At 47.9% G+C, this 26,151-nt stretch overlaps 1 protein-coding gene across 15 annotated transcripts in view; it reads right to left on the minus strand.

Annotated features, from left to right (window-relative positions):
* The window catches only part of TENM4 (teneurin transmembrane protein 4), a 2,941,751-nt gene that overhangs the window by 507,773 nt on the left and 2,407,827 nt on the right, over positions 1–26,151 (minus strand). For all 15 annotated transcript variants that reach the window (XM_086678435.1, XM_086678426.1, XM_086678434.1 and 12 more), the window contains one exon: positions 6,420–6,521. In XM_086678435.1, the coding sequence (XP_086534561.1) occupies positions 6,420–6,429 (10 nt within the window). In that variant the 5' untranslated portion in view covers positions 6,430–6,521. The remainder of the gene's footprint in view (positions 1–6,419; positions 6,522–26,151) is intronic.

Raw genomic sequence — 26,151 nt, forward strand, 5'->3', positions numbered from 1 at the left:
CATTAGTGTCCCCACTGGCTAATATCTCCACTGTGGCCATGTCTTCTATGAAAAGGAGGCAGTACAAAGGAGATCATCGACTGTCTGCTGTGTGTGGGGAAGTGGCCATGGTAGACTCCAAAAGGGTGGAACAAAGAGGCATAACTGGTGTTCCTGTTCAACTTTCCAAGGGCTAAAAAGTGTATTTGGAAAGAGATGATGGAAACACAGCTTTAAAAAGCAGTGTGGTAACAGTAAACCCTTGAGGTCAGACAAATGGGGCCAAGCCCCTGGGGAGCGGTGGCGAAAACAATCATGAGCTTTAAAAGCAGACTGACTTATGTCTGAATCCCAGTTCTGCCGCTTACAGGCAGGAAGGTGTCCTTGGGGAGGGGAGAGGGAAGGTTGCCTCAGTTTCTTCATCTGTAAAACAGGGGAAATACCTGAACTGCTATGATGATTAAATAAACATGATGCATGCCTGGCACAACAGTGAGTGCTCAGTTAGCTGTTAGCTTCATTCCTCCTTTTTTCCCTCATTTCCCATTCTCCTCTAGAGTAGTGACGTTACTTTATCTGCTGGTGAATTAGAATTAGTAGCGGATGACTTTTATCTGTCTGCTGGTGACCACAGTCCTCTGTCCACATAAATCTGTAAACCGTCAAGTAGAGACTTGTGCAAAAACTTCCAATGGCTTCTCACTTCTAAAACAAGAGTAACAAAAGGCCCCAGCTCCTCTGCCTGGACCCCAGGGCTTCCACCCGTAGGCCTCAACCTCCCAACCACTCCCCAGCTGCAATGCTCACCCTAGTGGCACCCATCAGTAGGCTGGGTGTGGAGGAGGGCTCAGCCCAGCCTTGGGGATGTCACGGATGGTAAGAAAGGCTTTCCAGAGGCAGGTGCATCCAAAGTTAACCTTAAAAGCACGAGGAGGATTTTTGCCGATAGACCAAGAGGGGAGAAGGCATTCTGGGCCAAGTGAGTATCATGTGCAAAGGCCTGAGGCCTCGCAGCCAGGCTTCAGTCCAGGCAGATTCCTACTACCTCTCCACTCAGACTGTCCTCACGTCCCTTCCTCTCTTTACCAGACTGACAGGTGACCACTTGTGCACTCCCTGCTGAACTCCAGTAAGGATCTCACTTCTTGTGCCCAGCTTTCAAAGTGTGGCCCAGAGATCCCTACAGGTCCCTGAGACCCTTTTAGGAAGCCAGTGAGGTCAAAGCTCCTTAAAATACTGCCCTTTTCATCCTTGTTCTCTTATGAGTATACAGTGGAGTTTTCTAGATTGAATGTAGAAGCAGATACATCTTCTGTTAAGCCAGATATTTGCCAAAATATAAAGCAATGCCACTCTATACATTTTTGTTTGTTTGGAAAAGTCATTTTTCATTAAAATGTGTTGTTTATGTTGATATAAGGCTTTATTATTGTTACTTTAAATGAGCTATAAATAATGATTTTAACATTTTTCCCCAGTGCTAATTACCACTTTGACAAATTTTAACAGACATAATCCACATAAACAAAAACTCTTTGGGGTTTTCAATAATTTGGAGGAGTCAAATAGGGTTCTGAAACCAGAGAGTTTGAGAGCCACTGCTTTAGGAAATACTGTGAAGAGAGCCAGATGCATAACTAACCCCAGAAAGCATTCTCAGAGGGCAATTTCTGCCCATTATTGGGAAAAGAGACCACAGGCAGTCTGTCCCTGCCTGGACCCTACTGTCATGCTTGTCGCTCTCTGTTCCTCCTTCTTCTTTCCCTTCCTGTCAAAACCCTAATGGCAGACGAGGCATCTCACTCAGCAGTAACCTCTTCGCCAAGTTCAGGGAGGTGTGTTGACCACACACTGTCAGGAAGGCAGGGCCCAAACAAATAACTCAGCGTCTCTGATTTGAACTTTCCTGATGACTAAAAATGTTGAACATCTTTTCATGTGCTTATTGGCCATTTCTGTTGTTTTCTTTGGAGAAATGCCTATTCAAACTCTTTGCCCATTTTTGAATTAGGCCCTTTGTCTTTTCATTGCTGAATTTAAGAGTTCTTTATAGAGTCTGCATACGATCCCTTCTAAGATCTATGACTGCAAATATTTTATCCCATTTTGTGCTCATCTTCACTTTCTGTATGCTATTTCCTCTGAAGCACAAAAATTTTTAATTTTAATGATATCCAATTTATGTATTTTTTTCCTCCTTTTTGTGTGTGCCAAACCATTTCCTGTCTAATTGGAGGTCATGACCATTTATGCCTATGTTCTCTTCTAAGGGTTTATGGCTCTTACATTTAGGTCAACAGTCCATTTTGAGTTAATTTTTGTATATGGTGTGAGGAAAGGGTCCCACTCTCTGCTTTTGCACGTGGATAGCCATTGGTCCCAGCACCATTTGCTGAAGAGATGACCCAGTCACCTCATCTCGAAAATGGGCTTTAAAAGACTACCTTTCAGGGTGCTTTTAGCATTCAACAAGACAGAGAAAAAGTGCCTGTGGGGATTCCTGGCACACAGCAGACAATGCCATAACTGAAGGACCAGACAGTGGATGTGAAAGCACTTGGAAACACTGGTCATCATTACTATCATTTGACCGGAACTTTTCCATTCCTAAAGGTCATTAACATCCACAACCCCACCGGCGTGTCATAAGAAACCTGTAATAAATAACCCTCAGGTCAGCGGCTTGTAACCCCTTTCCCAGGAACTCCCTCTCTGAGGGACTTTGGAAATCCTTTTCCTCTCCCCTTCCCCCTTTTCTTTCTTTCTGCCTTAATTTTGCATTAAATGCTCTTGGTCTTAATTAATTAATCAATTTAAGATTGGTAACCCACTCAAATCTTTTTTGGCAAGTTGGTGGGAAGGCATGAATGAACAAATGAGTCAATCAAGTAAAAGGCTCCTAATTTAAAGTCAGAAAAGTGAAGCCCCCCGAGCTAAAGCGATCACCCAGGCCACCCCACACACAGGTGTCAAAGGTGAAACGCGGGACACTACTCCAGTGCTCTCCACTCCTGCACTCCCCCTCCCATCCTGGAGATATCCTTTTAAACCAGTCTCCCTCCTCTTCAGTGTTTGCAACACCTCCCAATTTAGTTTTCTCTCTGAATTTCATTAGTGTCCCATTTGCCTCATCTTCCTGATCTCTGAGGCAGGCGGTAAGCAGGAGGAGAATGAATTGGCAACAAGGGCTCCCTGCCTCCTGGTTGTGGATGAGGCTACATGCAGGGGAGGAGGGTGTGGCCCCTGGGCTGCAATTCTACACACGCTCTGGTCCACTTGACTCAAGCCAATAAACAATAATGGGACTCTAGCTATGCCCCAGGCACTGGGGGCTCGAGGATGAGGAGCTGTGCTTGGCCTTGAAATCTCAGGCTCTCAGGGATGGATGGCTAATGCCTGGGCCATGGGCTGCAGGGACTTTGCCCTCCTGGGCAGTGAGAGTAAGCGAGAAAGAATGCGAGGTTAGTCAGGGGAGAATGGCAGTGGGGCCATTCCAGGAAGGGGGAACAGCACATATAAAGGCAGGAGGGTACAAACGATAGCGTGTAAGCAAATAACGACGTGGAATCTGTTGTGAAATTATTTGTTCAGTCATTCGCTCATTCAATATGTGCTTATGGAGTCCCTGTTCCAGGAGTAAGAACACTGCAGGAACAACCCAAAGGAAGTCCCTGCCCTCGTGGAGCTTATATTCCACTGAGGGAAACAGACCACAGACAAGCTTACAGAGCAACAGACGATGCAGCAGGTGGAGAGAAACGTCACATGGACGAGATCAGGTGGAAGAAGGCACAGGAAGGACTGGAAGGGAGAATGGCCACTTGCATGGGGCGGTGGGTGCAGGCCTCCCACCCTCACCTCCCCTACCTTGCTCACACCACTGGCCTCACACACTTGTGTTAAGCACTTTCCGGTGCATGCGTGCTCTGCTCGCTTTATTCACTGCAGTTTCCTTTGCCTAAAGAGCCTTTCCCAAGACTGGAAAAAAGGCATCTCTGCCTTATGCTGTGCGGTAGGAATATGTTTATGGTTCAATGGACAGTGAAGAGGCCAATGGTGTGAGTGAGGGGTGCATAGGAGAGATGGGGCTGGACAGGAGACGGGCTGGCTGGTGTAAGTCCTAGTGGGTCACAGTGAGGACTCGGCCTTTCCTCCGCCAAAGATGGGGGTGCACAGCAGGTTTTGAGCAGAGAAGTGATCTGATCTGACGTGGCAGACCCCTGGGAGGGAGAGTGGTAGCAGAGTCTATGAAGGGGCCATTGCAATAATCCAGGCCTGAGAAGATGGCTTGGACCAGTGTGGGGACAGAGGAGGTGGATACACAAGCCGAGGAGGGGACAGAAGCTGATGGAGTCAGTGTAAATATAATACAGCGTGCAAAAGGAGGGACGGGAGGGAGAGGAGGCCAGAGAGGAAAAGCAGAACATTCTAGACAGAAGAATCTGCCTGTCCCAAGGCTCAGATTCAATCTCACCCTGCCAGACTCAGATCCCACTACTTAGATTTCTGAAATTTCTTCCCTCTCTCCTTCAGTTTAACAAGCCTCACTCAGGGCCCAGCTCTATGGGTGGCACCGACATGGGATGAGCGATCCCCTCTCTCCCCCCCATCAATGTCTGGCCTCCACGAGGCTCCCTCTGTTGTTGCTGAAAGCTGTGTCCACATGTGACACCCGACAGGATGCTGGGGGAACCTGGGGGAGAAAGGCGGGGATGGGGAGTACAGAGGAGGAAGGAGAGAGCACATTTCCTGGGTTTCAATGGTGTGGGAGAGTGAGACTGAATTTTTTCTTCTCACGTTCACGCATTACAAGCAAGCATGGTTGTGGTGGATGAGTTCACCTTCGGCTTAGTTATCTTACCTCCCTGAGTGGACCTCAGTTTTCTTATCTTAAAAATGGAATTGTAAGGACTACCTCATGGGGTTCCCTGAGTTACATGAGATTCCTAAATCAAGTACTTGGCACAATGTCTCAATAAATATGACCCCATTTTACCTGCCCTTCTATATGGAAAGCTAATAATCTTAACAGATCTCCTCAGAGAGCCATGTGGGTATGGCTGAACACTTATCCCAGGCTGTAGTTACACAAGCTTCAGGCTGACAGCAGAAGCCAGCTCTGTTTCCATTCCCTGTTATCTCCCCAGAGCCTAGCGGGGTGCTGGGCTTATTGTGAGCATTCAGTGTGTCCTTGTTGAGTTGCTAAATAAATGATTGAATCATAGGTTATGTAAGATCTGGGCTTCAGCACTTTTTAGCTGGAAGACCTCAGACAATACAGTTAATTTCTCTGAGCCTCGATTTTCTGGCCCGTAAAACAGAAATAATATCTACGGTGGCAGAAGCAGTTATCATTGCTCATCAAATAACCGTATTTTCCCCACATTTCCCAGAGCCCGAGGAGTCAGGCTGGACCCTGTGACTCATTCTGGCCCATAGGCCGTGTGGCGCTTCTGGACCAAAGCATTTAAGGGCCAGTGCTCAATCTTCTGGTTCGCTTCTTGTGCTACAGAGACCAAGGTGGCTGCAGGTTCTACCCAAAACACAGCAGAGCTCTCATCAGCCTGGCTCGAGTCACTAGGTAGAGCACAGTCCTCTACGTCCCTTGGTCAGACATGTAGCATGAGCAGGAAACACACTTGCTCGTAGAGCATAACTAAGCCTAGTGAGACTCCGCGTCCACCTTGCAAGACTGCTGGGAGGATAAGAGATCGTGTTTGGTTCATAGTAGGTTTTCAGTAAGGTGCTTACTCCCTGCGTCCTGGTTCCTCTGCTTCTTCAGCCTTCTTCACCATGACCTAGCCTCCATCATGATTCGACTTTCTCTAGCTAGAAACATCCTCCTGCTTTTCTGATGCAACCCAGGTGTTTTGTACTATTTTTTCCATTGTTCCTCTGCACAGCAATATAAAGAAAAGCCTCCAGAGAGCCACTCTGGCTGGCTGGACCTGGCCTCCAGCCCACCTGTCCCAGTAGCCACCCACTTACCTCCTCCTGCCCCACTCTCAACTGTGCCTCTGATCCCACCCCAGCTAAGCTCAAAACGTGACCATCAGACTCTGGACACAGCCTCTGATCTCCTGGATCCCAGAATGATCCCGACGGCTACTGTTGCCTCTGCGGTCCTGGACCTGCGTGGTGCTTCCTGGCCACCAGCTCCCACATCACATCCCACCTGGATGCCCGGGCCCTGCCTGCCACTGCCCACTGTGCCGGCTGTTGGCTTGGCTTCCAGCACCCAGCACTCCTCTCACTGTATCTGCTCCCTGAGAAGGCCACCTCCACTTTGGGCTGACCTCCTCTACTTGCCATGCTGCTTAGTGGCAAAAGCCTTCAACCAAAAAGCATGCACGATTTCAGATTCCAAGATGGCACTTCTCATTAAGACCACAGGTTTGCAGTTGATGACACAGAAAATCAGAGCAGACAAGGGGACTGACCTGGCTCCATGTCAGCACGTTCTGAAGAGTCAGCAGTGTCCCTGGGCCCTGCAGCCCTCTCTCCAGGGCCATGGGATCCTGGAGGACAGGGTGGGATCCTTTCTGTTAAAGCAGAGAACACAGACCCTACTGAGTGAGGTGGCAAGATGCCCTGGACCCTTTCCCACAGATTTCTAACCAGTAGCCGTTGCAAACACACACCAATGAGGGGAGGGGCTTGTTCCTGGTCCCACCAACAGAGGTGACGGGGGGGAGGGGGGGAAGTGGGGGGGGGTCCCAAATACCCTGTGAATCTCACAGGAACACATTTCCTTTATGCAGCCTTCCTGGGCGGCCCTGGTATACTCTGTTCTCCCATCTCATCTTGTGCCGTGGGAGAAATCATCTTGCCTGACCAAACCCCTCAAGGGCAGGGACTGCAGATAGGTTTTCTTTACAATCCTGGTGCCCTGCAAGGACTTGGAGCAGAGGTGAAACTGAGTGTTTTGTGAAGAAGGATTGACTGGGTGCTGTGATGGAGGAGGTAGGCTGGAGGTGGTGGGGGATGGGGGTGGAACACGGGCACCAGGCCCTGGCCCCCCTCAACAGTTCTATCATTGATTCACCAGGTAAATAAATACGTCACTGCATCTCTTTGAACCATGGCGTCCTGCCCTACAAAATGGCGATCTTCACTATGATATGCCGTATGGGAGTGTTGGGAGTCATCTGGCCAAGTTCCTCACACACAAGAGTTCTGGCTATGTGCACCTCCTTGTCACACTGCAACCTCTAGAAAATCACATCCTGTCTTTGAGCCTCTGTGTCCTCATCTGAAGGAGGAAAACTCTGAGCCTGGTGAGGTCCTTTTTGCCCCGAGAATTCTACGATGATGAATTTGAATCATCTGTGATCCCAGTGCCTAAGGCGATATCTGCACACGATGAAAGTTTGTGAAATGAGTAAAAGAAATCGTACCCCCACTCAAAAGAAAAGCAAGGGGAGGCTCACAGGTTTTAAGTCATCTGCCTCAGGTCACTGTAAGAGGAGGAAGAACATTTGAACACAGGCTCTCAGAGACCCAAGATCTGCTTACTTTCTCCTGTACCAACTATCACACACATTGAAAACACCACAAAATGGCTTTTTATGTAAAAGACACACTAGGCTAAAGAACAAGGTTTGAAAGATGCGTTTAGGCATCTGAGGTAAAAATTATTTTTGAGACATTTCCCGAATACCTATTTGCTAAATATATGCAGGAACCTGACTAGGAAGACTTTATTGTCCATTACAAGGTGAGGACTTACTGGTAATCTCTGTTAAAAACACAATTTTCCTAAGGGTGACAGTTTACTAGCTTCATCTGAATTTCACGTTTCTTTATTGTAAATTCTTGTTATTCTAATCAAAATAGAACTGTATTAGGCAAGAACATTCACCAGGCTCTGCCCAACTGCAGAATATCCCTTCCCCAACTTCAGGGGCCAGCCTCCTAAACACCCTAGGAGAGAAGACCTGTTAGGCAGAAATAGAACTAACAAGACAAAGTCTGGAGGTAAACAAGAAAAGCCTTTATTTAAAAAAAAAATTTAGTGTTTATTTTTGAGAGAGAGAGAGCTGGCGAGGGACAGAGGGAGACACAGAATCTGAAGCAGGATCCAGGCTCTGGGCTGTCGGCACAGAGCCCAACGTGGGGCTTGAACACGCGAACCGTGAGATCATGACCTGAGTCAAAGTTGGATGCTTAACCGACTGAGCCACCCAGGCACCCCAAGAAAAGCCTTTCAAAATCACACTACATTCACTAAAATAAGAAATGGGCAGTACACTGCATAGCATAGGATGAACATTTTAGGCATCTTGAATGAGCAGTCATGGCTACTGTGCCCTTAATTTCTCCTTACCATGCCTCGTTCATTGTAAGCTTAACCTCCACAGTTTCAGGGAGCAGCAAAAGATTGTTTTGCTATAACAATGTGCAGGGTAAGAGGCACTTTCTCCTGTGTGTGAGCCTCTCCCCATGTGCCCACCATCTTGTGGGTTTTAGGACTCAGAGCTCTTGGCTTTGCCCACAAGGGTCCTCCAGGGGTCCTGGTCATACGTAGTGACTCAGACAAAATACTCAGGGTCTCTCTTAAACCCCTCTCCTTTGTCCTGGTCATAAAATCCCATTCTGCCTCCGTAGCTTCAGGCCACAGCTCGTGCTATGGACCCTTGCCTGGGCCTTACAATCCCTACCCTGTTAAAGAAGCCGCTGAACTAGTTTACCTTCTCTTCCACCTTCCTCTTTGCCAGGGCTTCAGGGAAAACCTCAACATCTTTTCTCCTGTTTATGTCTTTTTCAAGTCCTATCCCCAAATTCCCTCTTTTTTCAAGTATCTCTCATAAGCACCACAATGACTAGGAGTGAAACGAAAATACTCATGGGCAGACCGAAGATTTCAGAGGTATTTATGTACTGCATTTCGTGGAGGGTAACCCAGTTAGGAAGGGATTGTAGCATTCATTCATTCATTCATTCATTCATTCCCTCGCTCACTCACTCATATAGTTGAGAGTTAGGTGTCGTGCAGGATGCACTGATGACTTAAAAGCAAATCCTGCCCTTAGGAAGCTCACAGGCTGGCAAGGAACAGTAAGGCCTGGCAGTTTTGTAAGAGAGATACAGATGAAAGCCAGTGAGAGGACAGAGGAATGAAGAGACCAGCTTGGCTGACAGATCAGGGGGCACTTACTGGACAGCATATAGTTTCAGCTCAGCCTTGCACCAGAGGCAGTGTTAGGCGGACAGCTTGTGTATACGGCAGGTGCTTTGTACGAGGGAGCCAGGCACAGGAGGGGAAAGCACGGCAAAGAATGTGTAGCGCGGCCTCCCAGAATGTGGGCTGTGTGGAGGGGAGCAGAGTTCGACACACCTGAGAGGTGACGGACAGGGCCCTGAAGACCAAGCCCGAGAAGACAGCCACTATTCAACGAGTAATCAGGAGCCATCAAGGGTTTCTGAGCAGAGACGTGACATGACTGGAGATCTACTGTAAGAAGATGAATCTTCTTGCATAGTATGGCAAGGCTTGCATAGTATGAATTGGAAGGGGAGTAAGTTCCTAATTGTGTGCCAAGCACCAGGCAGAGTATTAGGTGCTGGTTGGTATTTGAGCTCACGGACCTTCTGAACAACTGCACTTAGGCAAGCATTATCCCTCCAGACTTACAGCCAAGAAAAGGAGACTTTAGGGAATTTAAGCTGCTTGCCTCTAATCCCCCAGCTAGGAAGCAGTGGAGACGAAATCTAAACCCTGTTCTTTTTCTTTCCAGGTGAGCCATAAAGCATGCTGTGACCCTGTGCTCGACACCAGGACACCCGATACTCCCAGTTCGCCTTCTGCTTCCAGAGCACCATCCTGTCTGCCCTAGGGTGGTGGAATGTGATTGCTTCCTGGACTGCCTTTGAGAGGCCCGGATGGAATTAAGCACAGAGCACCTTTGCTTCTGTCAGTTTTCCCCAAAGTGAAACAAACAAGGAGATACGACAATGCCTTGGGTTGGGTCCCAATCACCAGAGACTGCAGTCTCTTGCAAAGAATTTCAAAGGTAGCAGGGCACCATACTCCCCCGCCTCGGAGGGGAGCATTGCTTTTGTCCTTCCCTTCGTAGCTAAGCCATGGTAGCAGGAGCAGTGGACTCAGGAGCCTGGGGCAGGATCTTTTGGATACCCAGGAATCTACTTGGGGCACATACAATGTCCAGGAGGGGCCAAGCATTTCTACACTCTGGGCCCACTTCATTCACTGTTTGGGAGGATTGCCCAGAGGACTCAATACACCTGAACTGGGTTGTCATACCCACAGCCTGGAGATGACCATGGATCACTCCCATCAAGGTGCCTGCTATTAAAACTTGGGGCATTTTCAAGGGGAAAGAGAAAAGATTCCCTCATTCTATCTACAGGGCACAGTGAGCTGCATATACCTGACAGTCAAGAGGATAAGACACACTTTTTTAGAGGAAGCCTGGTGCGGTGAGAAGAACAGGGGCTTTGGAAGCAAACAGAGGGGTTCCAGATCACACCGCACCCAGCTACTGGCTCTGCGGCCTGGGCCAAACCGCTGGTCTCCTTCCATTTCCTCATTATTCAATGCAAATGACTATAAGGGATTAGGCTAATGGCAGACCCTTGGCACAATCGTAAGGACATATAATTTCTTCTTTTTTCATGTTCAACATTGTGGGCATTGCTCTCACAGTGAGGTTGCTCTCCTCCCCGTAAAGTCCCAGTTGAAGAAATGGATTTTGGAGGGGGGGGGGGGGGAAACGCTGAAATGACACCAAGTTGTACACATCCTTGACTGAGTGCTTATTACCAGCATCTTATAATTATTTGCCAGCATGTCTCCCCCTTCCACTGGCCTGGGACCTCCCGGAAGACAGTGATGGCTGTATCTTCAATTCCTAGTTATGCCTTTCTACCTTAGTTACTTCATTGTAAGATCCAAACAAACCACAGAGGCTGCAGCTCCTGTGGCATTTTATTTTCCCAGCCTGGTTTGAAGAATGACTTTTAAGCAACACCTTCATGAGCACATCCGATCCTCTGAAAACTGTCTCATTATCATGGAACCATTAGCACAGAATACTTCACCTTGTTACCCTGCTAAGAGCTTTGGTTTCTAATCTAAGCCAATTACCTATGTGCCGACATTTTCAATAACATCTTAATAAAACCAAACCTCCCAGGTCTCCAGATGGAATTGGACCAGGCTGAGAGATCTGGGGTCTATCTGACAGGATACTGGAAGGTGCCTGGCAGTGGGGAAAGAAATGAAGCATCAAAACTGGATTCGAACACTCTCTTATATGGCTAGGACGATCGTAGGGTGCGTGGACCAGGATAAAGGCTTCGTAAAGGTTAATTCCCTTCCTTCCCCTGAATCCAGGGAAAAGTAAAGCCATGAAACTTGTTGCAAGTAGATAGGGAGAGAAGGGGAGATAAACCACGTTCCCAAGTCCATTTAGAATATGGATTATTTTTTTCAGGTTTTCTCCCTAAGGACTGAAGGAAGCAGGTTATTTCATTGTAATTATGGGCAGCTGCAGCTGTTGCTTGTGGACTCAAGGACCAATTTTCAGATTAAAAAGAAACACACACAGTCACAAACTCACCAACAGGATCAACTCCATACACAGAATAATACCTCTTCCAGAGAGTGAGTCAACAGGATGGAAAGATCTGGACGGTCGTGCTTGAGACACTCGGATCCAGGTGGAGCTCCTTGGGTGGGCGTGCTCCCCTGTCTTCCCCTCCCCCCACACCTCCTCTCCACCCACCACGTGCAGGACGCAGGACCAGCCGGCAAGCCACGCAGGGCAATGCAATGTTTCGCGTCGAGCAGCTGCACCTTTTGAATGCACACAAGGGGAATTAAAGGCAGCAGATGGTTTTATGTAATCTTCCCATGAATTTTTAACTGGTCGTCCTCATTCATGATAGGCCTGAAAGACTTTTTTTACAGGTCCTCTGTGGGTCCAGCAAGCCAGCCCCAGACCCGTGGTGCGGACGCGTCCGTTTTCACAGGAGAGGTGGGCGGAGCTCATTTGCTATTTTGAGGCGGTCTCCCGGTTTCCATTCAGGATTCTCTCTTGGGGCGCTCCCTCTGTGTACTCTCAAGGGTTTCTCAGCGCTGACCATGGCAAACGACGGCTCGTGAATCCTTCACGGGAGAGCTGCCCAAACCTGCAGCATGTGATTTGTCTTCGAAAGGACTGAAGATCCAGGCTATGGCAGGGATGTTTGTCAGAGAGAAGGTGGAGTGGAGCAGGGGTGCGTTGCAGGGCATGACTGCCTGGGAGTAAGGTGGAAGATACTGTGCTCCCAGCAGAGAAGGATCACGTGCTTACGTGCGCAAGAACAATGCCTAGAAGACTGAGTTTACGTCTGGCATCAAGGAAGCCCACGCGAGGGGGTAAACGATTCTCAGACCCCCGCAAGTGCTAAAAGGCAACCCGATGAAGTCTGTGGCATCAGTGGGGTGTCTTCTCAACTTTCTAAAACTTGCTTTTACTTAACCGCTGTTCACCTTTAAACCCTCCAAGCACACCATCAAAATTTCTGGGATTTGGGGCACCTGGGTGGCTCAGTCAGTTAAGCGTCGGACTTCGGCTCAGGTCATGAGCTCATGGCTTGTGGGTTCAAACCCCGTGTCGGGCTCTGGGCTGACAGCTCAGAGCCCGGAGCCTGCTTTGGATTCTGTGTCTCCTTTTCTCTCTGCCCCTCCTTGACTCACGCTCTGTCTCTGTCTCTCTTAAAAATAAAAAAATGTTTTTTCAAGAATTCTGGGATTTGTGTGTGCAGGATAATCACACACACTTGTTCTTAACCACCAGGGTGCTCCCAGCTCTCCGGGCCTTCGCTGGGCTTTGTGGTCAGCCTGTGAAGCCTCCCCCTCCTTCTATGTCTACCAGCTCGTCCCCTTCCTTTGGGAGCCAGTGCAGATGGCAGCATTTTCACGGCGCCGTCCTTGTATCATTCACAACTAAGTGTACCCCATGCCAGAGAGTCACCGAGCGTAGGTGATTCTCCCAGTAACTCCTAGGAGTTGCCAGAGCTCTTTCGTTCCTTCTAGGTCTAGCACCCTTCCGTTCCTTCTTTCAAATGATCACGTCACTGGTACTATTCCAAAAATGCAAGTGAGACCCTGCTGCTCCCGGCTGGAAAGCCTTGTTGCTGCCCAAGTGTCTTTGCACAAAATCCAAACCCTGCCTTACAGCAAGCAGTTCTCTTCACTGTCCAGCCTGGCCACTCTCGCCTCAGGCCCTCTGTGCTCCAGCCGGACCGAGGGGCCTCTAACACTTCACAGACTTTCCTGTTGCCCTTTCTTTGGCCCGAGGGCCCCTGGAGTGCTCGCTCACGAGTCTACCATGTAGCACCCCATCTTATTCTGGGAGAGCATCTCCCTGCTTCTGGGAGCCACTTTTTCCACTGCTCCCATCACGAGGGTTCTGGGAGTCATCAGTGCTGTCTGGCAACCACTGCTGGCTCTGTGCTTGGCAGCCACAGGTGGGATCACACACCCCAAGAGGGCCATGTCACTAACTGTGGCCAGTGGGTTGGGAGCAGAGGTGTACCCCTTCCAGGCAGAAGATTTAAATGCCAACTGAGGACGCTCTGGTGCTTCCTTTCACTCTGGCACCATGACGGGCAGTTGGGATGGTCTGTCGGCCTGGACTCCCAGGGGATGGTGAGAAACCCCCCCACCCTCTTACCACATCCACTGTCCACAGTGGATATGCAGAGTATGAGAGAGAATGGGCCCTTTGACGAACACCACTACGGTTTGGGGGGTGATTTGTACTCAGTATTAATTAGCTGATCTGTGGATACATAGGTCCTATGAGAAATGTCATATTCTTAAAGGACTCTGACTCCCTGTCATCACTGATTGGTTCAGGGCTGGGCACCTTAAGGAAGCTGGGCCAATCATAGTTCTGGGGGCTCCAGCTGCCCTCGGGAAGGGCAGAACCTGATCAGAGATTGACCTGGTCAAAGACCAGATAGAATTCTTCCCTGGGTATTGAAAAAGAATCTAGTCTCTGGTAGTGAAGACTTTAAGACGTAAAATCTTGGGAGCCATTAGCGGCCATGTGGGCGTATTGTGTCCTCCCAAAAAGATATGTTGGAGTCTCAACTCCTAATACCTCAGAATGGGACCTTATTTGGAGACAGGGTCTTTGCAGAGGTAATCAAGTTAAAATAAAGTCATTGGAGGGGTGCCTGGGTGGCTCAGTTGGTTAAGTGTTCATCTTTGGCTCAGGTCATGACCTCATGGTCCATGAGTTTGAGCCCCATGTCAAGGCTCTGGGCTGACAGCTCAGAGCCTGGAGCCTGCTTCAGATTCTGTATCTCCCTCTCTCTCTCTCTGCCCCTCCCCAGCTTGCATTCTGTCTGTCTGTCTCTCTTTCTCTCTCTCAAAAATAAATTAACATTAAAAAAATTTTTTTAATATCATTGGGGTGGGCCCTAACCCTATATAACTGTTGTCCCTATCAAAAGGGCTGAGATTTGGACAGATAGACATGGAGGGAACACCACACAGAAAGAAACTCCCAGAAGCCAGGAGAGCGGCCTGGGACAGACCCCTTCCTTCAGAGGGAAACATGCAGGGAGCATGGGCTTGCCAACACCTTGATCTGGACTTGGAGCTTCCAGAACTGTGAGACAATACATCTCTGTTGTTCAAGCCCTTCAGTTTATGCTCCTTTGTGACCACAGCCTTAGCTCACTAATACAGAGGGGAAAGCCGGCCCCTCTGAGAGAGAAGGAAGCTCACAAGAGAAGCAGACCAGAGCAACAAAGAAGAGACAGAACACATTTAAACAGAACTGAATTAAAATTCCCAATCCCAATTCTACTGCATCTCTTTGCATTTTCTCTGGCTGGAGAGTTCCACTCCTTGGATTCTATGAAGCAGTAGTAAAAGTCCCTCTGTGTTGAATTCATTAATCCTGAGGTTTCTGTCACTTTGATCCAACAGAACCGACACAACTATTAATTTTTAATTATTATTACTGTTAAGGCAAAGAAAAGGAAAGTACCGTGAGTGACTCCACCTGATGCTAAATTTACCAGATTGGTGACTGATGGACCAAGTGGCTGCTTCCAAATGCTGTCCCAACATGTTCCAGCAAGAGACAGGGTCCCTCCTGTCTGGGCGCAGTAACCTTCATACATTCACACAGTGTAATCCTCTTGGTTTTTCTTTAATCCAGTAACAGCTAGAGTAAAATCTGAAAAGGATTTTCTTCTGCACAGTTATGCCTTTCTTCCCAATCCAAACACAACTGCATGCCTGGCCCCCTGAAATGCTCCAAAACAAAACAAGTCCAGCCCAAATCCCTCATCTCGTTTCATGTTATTTTCTTGGCTGCGTAAACTTAGGGGCCTTTGTTTCTTCTGCTCTGCCCTTGGACTCTTCCTGTCCTCATTCCCCTCTGTCTGGGCTCCCACGCCAGCAACAAGGGCTCCAAGCTAGCGGAGGAAGAGAGAGGCAATGGGAGGGATGGCAGGCTGCAAATGACTGTCTCAGACAACAGCTGGAGGTTCCCCGAAGCAACTCACCAGCCTTCTAGAATAACTACTCAACACAAGCCCTCTGCGGAGAATATGGTCGGATAGTGGGGCGTGGGCTGAAGCTAATCATTTAAGGTGTAGCTGAGACCCTGGGGTTGGGGAAGCAGCCTTGGAAGGAGGAGGGTAGGAATACATAGTCAGGTAAATCCTTTATCCCCCCAATGAGTCTAGCCAGCTTGAATGTGACTTCTTGTGTCAGTTAATAAACTGATGTAGGGAAGGCCAATCATTAATGCAATAGACACCAAGGAGCTCAGTTGGGAAACTTCAGAAACCTTTGGCAGGTTAGGGTATCCTGAGTCTCTGTAGGGAAGCCAGGAGTCTGATGAAACGGAGACAGGCCAAGAAAGACAACTTTCAGCAAATTCAGTGAGACATTTAAGTCTTAATATGATATGGCTTGTTTGGGTGTCGTCTGTGGGGGTACCTACAACTATAAAGGGTTAGCCACCACCCTTCTAAACTCAGAGAGGTGGCAAATCAACCCTTTATTGAGAGAGGATGGAGATGGGAATAAAATGGAATACTTTGGTGACTGCTGAGAGCCAGAGCATCCTTGGTTACTAAGGAAGACTTTGGATGTGAAAGAGTATCCATAAACAGACCGACACTGGCTGGGACCAAGAGAGAGAGACACAGGGGAAAAGAGCTCACCAGAAATTGAGGGACAATGGCTTGCAAGCTTTCCATGAGACCCAGCCCTTGCATGGTGGGCAAGTTTCCTAGCAAAGGTCAGCTTCCTGTGGTCAGGGCAGGGGACTCTGGGATCCGTGATGCATTTGCTTTCTGCTTCCGCTCAGGCCCTTGTCACAGGTGGCTTTTTATTGACTGACCCAAGGGTCCCAGACCAATGGCCCCCACAAGACCTGAAACGACCACCAGGTGTGGAACAGTGAGGCTGTTAATGAACTGCCACATGCTTTACCTCCCTGGCAACCTCTATTGGTCTCAGAGAGGAAGCCAGCCCTGAGGCTTTGGCACAGACACATCTCAACCTCAGCATCCCCACCCACCTTCTCCCATCTCACGTGCCCACCTACGCGGACACATATGCTTATTTCTACCTTGGTGAAATTAATAACATTTGTGGGGGTGGGGGGTGAATGAGTTGGAAAAAAAAGGAATCCTTTCCAGAGATGGGAAAATCAAGGAAATTTGGGGGTTACCAGTGTTTTCCTACTTGGGTTTTTTTTTCGATTTTTGTGTTGTAACATGTTTCATGGCTTTTTACAAAATATTTTTAGAACTATTTAGATTCACAGAAAAATTGCAAGGAGAGTTCCCACATACCCTGCACCCAGTTTCCCCATGATTAACATCTTACAATCTTATATTCGTATGGTTCTTTCGTTATAATCGACAAACCAATATTATGATATTGCTATTAACTAAACTCCATAGGGTATTCAGATATCCTTAGTTTTTTTTATGTATATTTATCTTTTTAATTTTAATGTTTATTTATATAGAGAGAGAGCAAGCGGGGGAGGGTCAGAGAGAGAGAGAGGAAGACACAGAATCTGAAGCAGGTTCCAGGCTCCAAGCGGTCAGCACAGAGCCTGATGCGAGGCTTGAACACATGAGCCACAAGATCGTGACCTGAGCTGAAGTCAGATGCTCAACTGACTAAGCCACCGAGGGACCCCTGGCTTTCCTTAGTTTTTACCTAATATTTTCTGTTTCAGGATCTCATGCAGGACACCACATCACATATAGTTATCACAGGTCCTTAGGCTCCTCTTGGTTGTGGTAGTTTCTAGGATTTTCCTTGTTTTTGATGACTTTGACAATTTTGGGGATATGCTAGAAAAGTATTTTGTAGGATGCTCGCTATTGGAATTTTTCTGGTGTTATTCTCATGAGAGGACTGGGCCACTGAGAGTACGAGACTCTTTTGTTTTTAACCCTTTCTTGGCTATGAAAGCCATGCCTCTCAGCGGGGTGGGCTATTGGCCACTAGCTCAGAGGGCAGGTGTGGTAGCTGTGCTCTACCCTCACCACCGCATTCACATGGTCACTGGCATCCTTGCCCCTTGGGACTCAAAAAATCCCTCACAGTGTGGCCGCAGCTGACCTCTCCAGCATCAACGCCTGAATTTTCTTTCCCTTTCCTCTTGCCACACTTGACTTGCATACAATTTCCCAAACATGCCCACAGCCTCTCACTTTCATGCCTGTGCATTTGCTGTTTCCTCTACCAAGAATGCCATCCCTCCCCTGGGCTAGTGAGGACCTTTCTTTTCCATGCTACACGGGGCATTTCTGTCCATGCCTGACAGCCTGACTTAAAATTGTGATTCCCTCCAACACTCCCAACAGCCTTCCCAAAGTTTCTCCACAGTACTCTTCAGCATCTGACATGCTGTTTGTTTATGAACTTGCTTACTGTTTGTCTCCTCTGCCAGAGTATAAGCTTCATGATATTGGTCTATTGTGGCAAGGGCTCCATTAGAACAGTGCTTGGTATGCAGAGATGCTCAATTTGCTGGATGAATGAATGACATTGCTGGAGTATTACATACATTTTGTATAGTTGTTTGGGTCTGTCTCTTTTTCTTCCAGTGGACTATGAACTTCCAGGGGGAAGGACCAGATCCTATTTAACCAAGGAAGTCTTGGTGTGAAACTGAATAAAGAAAGCCTCATTTAAATGGACTTGGAAATTCTATTCCTGAAATCATTATTACAGTATACGTTAACTAACTTGGATTTAAATTAAAAACGAAAAAAGACTGGCGTCAGTTTCCAAATACTAGGAAGCATATTTGTAACTGAGGCTTGTACTGTGTTGGGAAAGCCTTCTATGCTGTTATTTGTTCTTGGCGTATCGTCACATGTCCTTTGATAGATGTTCCAAAGTTCTATGTGAAATGTGGGTTCAAAATTCTGCCTCACTGTATAGACCATTAGGGCTAAGATTTATATAATACAAAAATGAGAGTATTGCTTTAATGCAGAAAGGAAACTAAACTGTCAACCAATTGTTGAAACCAACAAACTGTCAAACCAATCTGTCAAGCAGTTATTTATTTATTTTTTCATGGCAAAGTTGTCTTATAGCCAGTTAGTTAGGCAGAGAAAATGTTTGTATGAAAATCTTGCAGTGAAAATACTTTTGGCAAAGACACTTACTGCAAAACTGGCTAGAACCATTAAGAACTCCATGTGGGAGTTGCTTAATTTCCTTACTCAGGACCACAGAATTTTAACTACAAATGTTAACTAGGATACATCTGGTTCAAATAGCCATCCTGACAATATCTGACTGGGGCTAGAATAGAAGGGGGATGTTTTTTAATATAAATTTTTTAAATAAATTGAGAGAATTCACATTATATATTGAACTATATGTATCATAGTAAAGAGTTAACTTAAATATGAAAAAATAAAATAAAATAAAATGGAGTTGGGAGGCCAGAAGGTGGGGCTCTCACACCCTACCACTCGCAGGAAGAAAGGGGGTTCTTGCCTTTCCAACAGAAACCTACTTTATTATGCCAGCTGGAGGAGGGAAGATTTTTCTCCTTGCCCAACAACAAGCTCAGCCAATAAGAAAATACCACAACTCAGCCAATGAGAAACCTCTGAACTCTCACTTTCCTCCAATGGATTTTCATTCCAAAAGGCCCTTCTCAACTTCCTCTTTTCTCTATAAAGTAATGTTTCCCTCCTTTGATCTCCAGAAATGCCTATGGTTTGCCACAGCTTGCATGTCCCAAACTGTAATTCCTCTCCGATTCCAGCAATAAACCCATTTTGCTGGCAAGATAACCGCTGTTTTACTTTTAAGGTAGACAGCATGGAAGCTGCCATTTAAGCCATGCTTTATAGGCCATCTCAGGACATGCTGATCATCATTAGCCACTGCTCCTTCTTTTAGGACATCACTCATGCTCTCTGGAGTAGCATCTCCATGTGATTGGAAGGGACAGACAGTGCATTACGCATGGTCAGAAGTTTAGAATCCAAGAGTTCCTGAGCAGGGAGTGAGGCTTTCTCTTTTTAGAACTGAATTTCTGACCTGAAACACTGCTCCTGCTCTATTACTGGAAGGTCGAGACCATTCCCAAGCGCTAACTTTGCAAAGCAGAGATGACAGCAGCTCTGACATCTAAGGACAGGGCTCCTGCCTCTCCCAGTAACTAGTGTGGGGACACGGACAACCTCTCTGAGCCTCAGTTCTCTCATCCAATAATGGAAATCATATTATCAGGGTTGTCGTGAGGATCGACTGAAACACGGATGGAGTACTACTTGGCAGTGAGAAAGAATGAAATCCTGCCATCTGCAGCAATGCGGATGGAACTGGAGGGTATTGTGCTGAGTGAAATAAGTCAGGCAGAGAAAGACAGATACCATATGTTCTCGCTCATATGTGGATCTTGAGAAACTTAACAGAAGACCATGTGGGGGTGGGGGGGAAAGTTACAGAAAGGGAGGGAGGCAAACTATAAGAGAATCTTAAATACAGAGAACAAACTGAGGGTTGATGGGGGGTGGGGGGGAAAGTTACAGAAAGGGAGGGAGGCAAACTATAAGAGAATCTTAAATACAGAGAACAAACTGAGGGTTGATGGGGGGTGGGGAAGAGGGGAAAGTGGGTGCTGGGCATTGAGGAGGGCACCTGTTGGGATGCACACTGGGTGTTGTAAATTACATTTAAAAAAAAGGAAAACAGATGGAAAAGCACTTCATAATCTATAAAGCCCAGTCTACAGCACTTTTGCTGTCATCACCAATAAGTGACCCAGATCTCCTATTTTCTGAGCCTTATGACACTGTAGGAGCCATTTGGTCACCATAACATGGACAGGCAGCAGGCGGGGGATGGGTGCTACCAGGGAAAACTTCAACAACAAGTCCCTGGGCCTCATGAGCAAGATCAAAGTCAAATGTTTGCGGTAAAGCACACACAGAAACTAATCACATGTTTACAGTATGAAAGACGTGTCCTTTGGCTGCCTAGCAAGGGCCCTCGGGCTTAGAACTGCCCTTGTCCCTGCTTTTACCTCGAGTCTGCCTTTTATGCTTGTTTCATCCCACCGAGCTCGGTGGGGTGGGGAAGAGGTAGATGGTGCCTGCAGAAACCTACTTCCAAACCGTGGCTGGAGTTTTAGCGTGCTGATTATACATCTTAACGTGAATGGAAGTTAATTTTACTTTACAATTCTGCATCACAAGAAGGAAATAAAGTAAAAAGGACATCAAGCTGGAAAAAAAAATATTTATAGCACGGAAGACAGAAGAGGGTTAATAGCCATTCAAAAACGATCTGGTGCCAGTTGAGGTGGGAAAAAATTTAGGACAACAATAAATCAATTGGGACCAGACATGGGTGTGTTCTACAAAAAGTATATTAAGTGAATAAACACATGGGGAAATGTTCAGTTCCTCTAGTAATCAAAGAAATACATATTAGAGTAAAAACAAAATACCACTATACCTAAATTAGTAACCCTTTTTTTTTTTTTTTTGCCCCCACAATGCTTTGGTGCTAGTAATTTAAAGGTACTTATTTAGCACCTCTCAGCACAGAGCCTGCTTTGGATCCACTGTCCCCTTCTCTCTCTGCCCCTCCCTCACTTGTGCATGAACTCTCTCTCTCTCTCTCTCTCTCCCTCAAAAATAAATAAAGATTAAAAAAAAAAAAAAAAAAAAAAAAGATCTCTCTCCCCAAGGCAGTTACAAAGCTTCTTCGCATACGCTAACACTTTTGATCCACCCGGCACCGAAGCTTGAGCAAGGCCCAGGCGTTGGCGCGGAGCTTTAAATGTGGAAACCAAAGTGAGAGAGGTGAAGTTACTGGCCCAAAGTTACAAAGCCAACCACTCCAACCCAGTTCTGCAGGGCTCTAGATCCTGCTTTCTTCAGAGGCAGGCATGTATAAGGGACCCTGAAGACAGAACAAAATGGGACCACTTCAGGTGGTGCTGAGGTTAGCAGAACGTGAGAAGGGAGGGCGAGGTGGGGCCGACACCTGAAGCCTGAGCACACCCTTCAGGCACAGAAGCCTGCGCGGTGTGAAGTCCTGCCTCTTACCTGCTCTTAGACTGAACACGCGCTTGCTGACCCCACATGAATTCAGCAATGGCAGCGAGTGGGTTTTCCGTTTCTTTGATAGACAATTAGAAAGGCAGGAGGTAGCAGCTGGCCTGTTCATTCTCTGCTCCCACCGAGCCCTCCAGATTGACGGGCAGATGTAGTTGGGCAGAAGTTGCTGCCTACATCCCCAAACAGTTCCCTCTCCACACACTCGGCAGCCACTGGCCCAGTGACTTGCACTGACGTTCAAGACAGACACACTGTGTCCGGAACAGAGAGAGAATAAAGAGGAATCTCTTGGAGTGTGATCCGTAACTCTGAGTGTGACCCATTACTCTGAGTGGGTAAGCAGTGTCTGGGAGAATAGAAGTATCATTCGGGCAGAATGTCAGCCAGCCAGGAAAGGAGTCTAAGCAGGTCTGGTTGAAGATGGGAACACGGACAAAAGCTTGCCAGGGGTCCAACTGAGACGCGGAGAGCGGAGTGGTTAAGCGCTCTCTGCCCAGATTGCCTCCTTACTTGAAAAACCATGCATGACATCGTATTGCCAACGAGATAAAATTCCAGTTTCAGAACAAGGCACATCATGATACGGTTTCTGCCTTCCCAGCGACCACCGTTCTCTCTGACCTTGCCAGCTATTTGTGGTTCCCCAAATATGCAACGCATTGCCAAAACTTGTACACGCACAGTGGCTCTCCCTAGATTACCAACCTTTTCCTCACCTTTACCTTAAAAGTTCCAGATCCCACTGAAGCTTCCAGGCAGGGTCAGACACCAGTCCTTTGGTTTCCCTTCATGATCACAGTAATTTATGTATCTCTCTCCACTACAGATTGGACCATTTCTTATCTAACTTTGCATTCCGAGTCTAGCCTGAGGCCTGACCCACAGTATACAAGTATATGCATGTATATATGTATGTGAGAAAATGCTCATATATCCCACCTATATTTATTGGGTGGATGGGAAGGGTGGACAGCTGGTTGGATGAATAAAACAAATGCTTTACAAAGTTCGCCTGTTACTGTGTGGAAGACTGGGGTGGGACGAGAGATATAAAGCACACCGGCAGAGAGGCTAGTGCACTCGTCTAGATGATGACAGAGGCAGGGAGATGGGAAGGACGCAGGGGATTTAGGTGATTTTGGAAGATGGCTTTAGCAGAAACTGGTAAGCTCATGGAGAGGAAAGGTTGAATGAGATGGTATAGGAAGGCTGACCTCTAGTTTTGAGACAGTGCAGAGTGTGGTACATTTAGGCTACCTGGGGACCAAGTGTATCACCTCACACTGGAGGGCAGCGAGCGGGGAAAGGAGATGCTGAGTCTGGTCTTAGCGAGGAGGCAGGCCTGGCAGAGCTCCAGCTTATATTCTTTCCCCATCTCCAGGTGGCCTTTCACGACCCTGCGATGGGCAGACCTTGGTTAAGATGGTCCAAAGACATGGTTTACGTGCTTAGAGAAAACGGAAGGCCATTCAGACTCAGCCCAGGGTCTGAGCAGGAAGAACGGGGATCTTTCAACATGGCTGCACTGAAGAGTCGGACAGCCCTGTCAGACTCCTGTCACCCAGTCACCCAGTCACCACCCTCATGGCATCCCTGGGAGAACATGTAGTTGCCTGTGCAATGGGATGGATCCCAAGGGGGGGGGGGGGTGTTCAGTTTAGCGCAAGGCACACAGCCTTTGGAACCAGGCAGACCTGAGTTCGAATCCTAGATCTGCGACTCATTAGTCGAGCAGCCTTGGGCAAGTGCCTTCACTTCTCTGCACCTCAGTTTCCTTGTCTATAAAAAGAGGGTAATCATTTCCACTTTTGAGTGTAAATGCCAACTTAAACAAGCTTGCACGTGCCTGGCACTTTCTTCCCTTTGGACACCTCATTTCTCATGGGAGCAATGGGGAGAAAATTGCTATACAGAAGTATATTGTCAAGTACGTACTGGCTACTTACATTATGCTGGGCACTGTGAAAACCAGGAAAAAAATCAGAGGGCCTGGCCCTCTCCGGGCTGAAATGGAACACTGAATGCTATCCACACTCCATTCCCTGTACAGGTCTGTGCACCTGTGTGAGTTCAGCCCACCTGGCTAAGCGGCCTCGGGCAGTTCATCGCAGGGCCCGGGGCTCAGTTTCTCCATTGGTTCAAACAGGGCCTGGTCACCTCTGCACCAAGGGCTGTCCTAGGGCTGGGGTGAGGTCACTTATGGGAAAGCGAGTGAGGAGTGGCAAGTGGTCAGGAAAAGTCCGTGCGTTCACTTCCTCCACCCCTGTAGAGAGGGCTTTCCTGTGCCTTCTCGAAGGCTGCTCTCTGCTTTCTCGTTTGAACACTAATGGGTTTCACCCTCTTAAGTGACACCTGCTGGAAATGTAATTGTGCACATCATTGCTGCGAGGGAACGGAGGCAGCTTCATCTCCCAATGCTGGTGTTTCTCTTAGGAAGAGAAACGGTGCGCTCGTGAAGCCTTCCCTGCATCCTTGCCCATAGGGCGGTGTGGTGGGCTTTTCCCCTGGACGAGGCCAGAAGGAAACGGCTGCTGAAACATTCAGCTTTCCAGAACCAAGTCTCTGGCACTGAGTTCAGGGAAGCCACAGGGCCTTATCTGATACGAAGGGCAGAAGACTAACAACTCCACCCCGAGTTTCCCTGACGAAATTCTAGCTAAAGCCCACAGCAGGTTGGCCCCACGGTAGAGGAGAACTTGAGAGGTGTGGGGCTGGATCTGGGCCGGAGCTCCTGTTCTCTCCTCCCTGGCTGTGAGCCCGACGACACAGGAAACACAGTAACACAGCGCTAAGAGTTAGCAGTATTGCTAATAGTCTTGTTAATGAAGGACCAAATGGGGACTTGGGGCAGGGAAGCTGGGAGAGGCGGAGAGGAGGAGGACGGGACAAACGGGCCTTAGGGCCAGGCTCTATGTAGATACAAACACATAAATATATGAATATAAATAAATATATAAATGCACAAATATATATCAGGCTTGCCGTGCTCAAAACCTGATAATTGGCCTGTGCTGTTGGAAATTTCTCCTTTTCCCTCTTACTAACACTGTAGCACCAGGCCCCTCCCATTCTTTTAGTTTTCTAAGATTTGCCTGTAGCTCTGGAAATGAGTTGGGACATTCTTTTGGTTTTTTTTCCTTTAGTTGAACTTGTTTGTCTATTTAGGCTAATTTCTTTGCCCCCTCAAGCCTGATGTTCAGACTTCTCCCTCTCTACATTCATAGAATAAGACTGACGGGGAGGCCGCTCCCGCCCTGTACACCATGGGCTAGTTTTCTGAAAGTATCTGCAATTCTGTTTGGGAGAGTCTGGCCTCCTGGAAGGACACTTGGGGTTCCTGGTCCCGGCTCACACGGTGCTTATTCTGCTGGCGTGGGTCCGGGCTCTGATGCTGCCACAGCACCCGTGTTTTCTCATAACCAATGTAGAACGCGGGTTATGTGATAAATAATCACTCGCCGTACGCAGGTCTCCCGATGTCTGCGTCTCTGTCCTGCAGCACAAGATAGTGAGGGGGGAGACGCACATTTCTGTGGAAACCTTTCAGAAGCCTTTTAGAAATGGTCCGGTCCTCTAATCAAAGTCTCCTGAATACAGTGTACAAACTTTCCTTAATGGCTAAGGACTGTGCATGGTTATTCTTTTTACTCAGTGCTCTCTCTCTCTCTCTCTCTCTCTCTTTTTTTTTTTGAGAGAGAGCTGCACAAGCTGGGGAGGGGCAAAGGGAGGGAGGGAGAGAGAGAGAGAGAGAGAGAGAGAAGGAGGGGGTGGGGGGGGAGAATCCCAAGCAGCCTCCATGCCCAGTGGAGAGCGCAATGCAGAGCTCTGTCTCACGACTGTGAGATCATGACCTGAGCGGAGATCAAGAGTCAGATGCTCAAGCGACAGAGCCACCCAGGTGCCCCTTTACTCAGCTCTCTTATGACGATGCCCTTCATGATTGCCACCTCTCTTGGGTATTTGTTGCTGCGGAAAGTGGCCCTGGTGTTTTGTGCTTTTGCAGTTGCCACGCTTACTCTCTGGTGTTGCCGTCCCCTCCCTAAATGTTAGCATTCAGGTGTCACTTTGTGTTCACCTTGTCACGCACCTTGCCAGACAGTGGGTTAGCTCTCAGAGGAAAACTCTATAACAGGACCCGGCTCGCTGGGCTCTTAATGATCTGGCCCCCTCCCTAGCACGTGCCACAGACTGGCTCTGTCAGCACCCTTGGCACCCATGTCCAGTGGGCCTTTCATTCCACAGAGGCTGCCCAGCTGGAAACGATACACGGAGTCCCTTGCAGCCAGATCCCTATTCCACCGAGCAAACGCACCCACAGGAGCACGGGGGGCAGATGCTGTCACAGGTGAATCAAGGCCTCCCACAAACATGGGGGCCAAGGTGTTGGTTTATCCGGACAGCTGCAGTGTAGGCTCTGCTGTCTAGTTCCTGGAGTTTTGAGTCCCAAGGCGTAGGGATAAAGGAGATTGCATTCCAGCAGGCCTATGTGGTGTTTGGGGACCTCTCTGGTTCTCTGGCATCCCAGCTCGGGTCTCTGGCCTTCCTGGAAAGTTTGCAAGCCACCTCATATCCTGT

Source organism: Puma concolor, chromosome D1, assembly GCF_028749965.1.
Source record: "Puma concolor isolate L17-30 chromosome D1, mPumCon1.1.hap2, whole genome shotgun sequence".
Classification (NCBI taxonomy): Eukaryota; Metazoa; Chordata; class Mammalia; order Carnivora; family Felidae; genus Puma; species Puma concolor.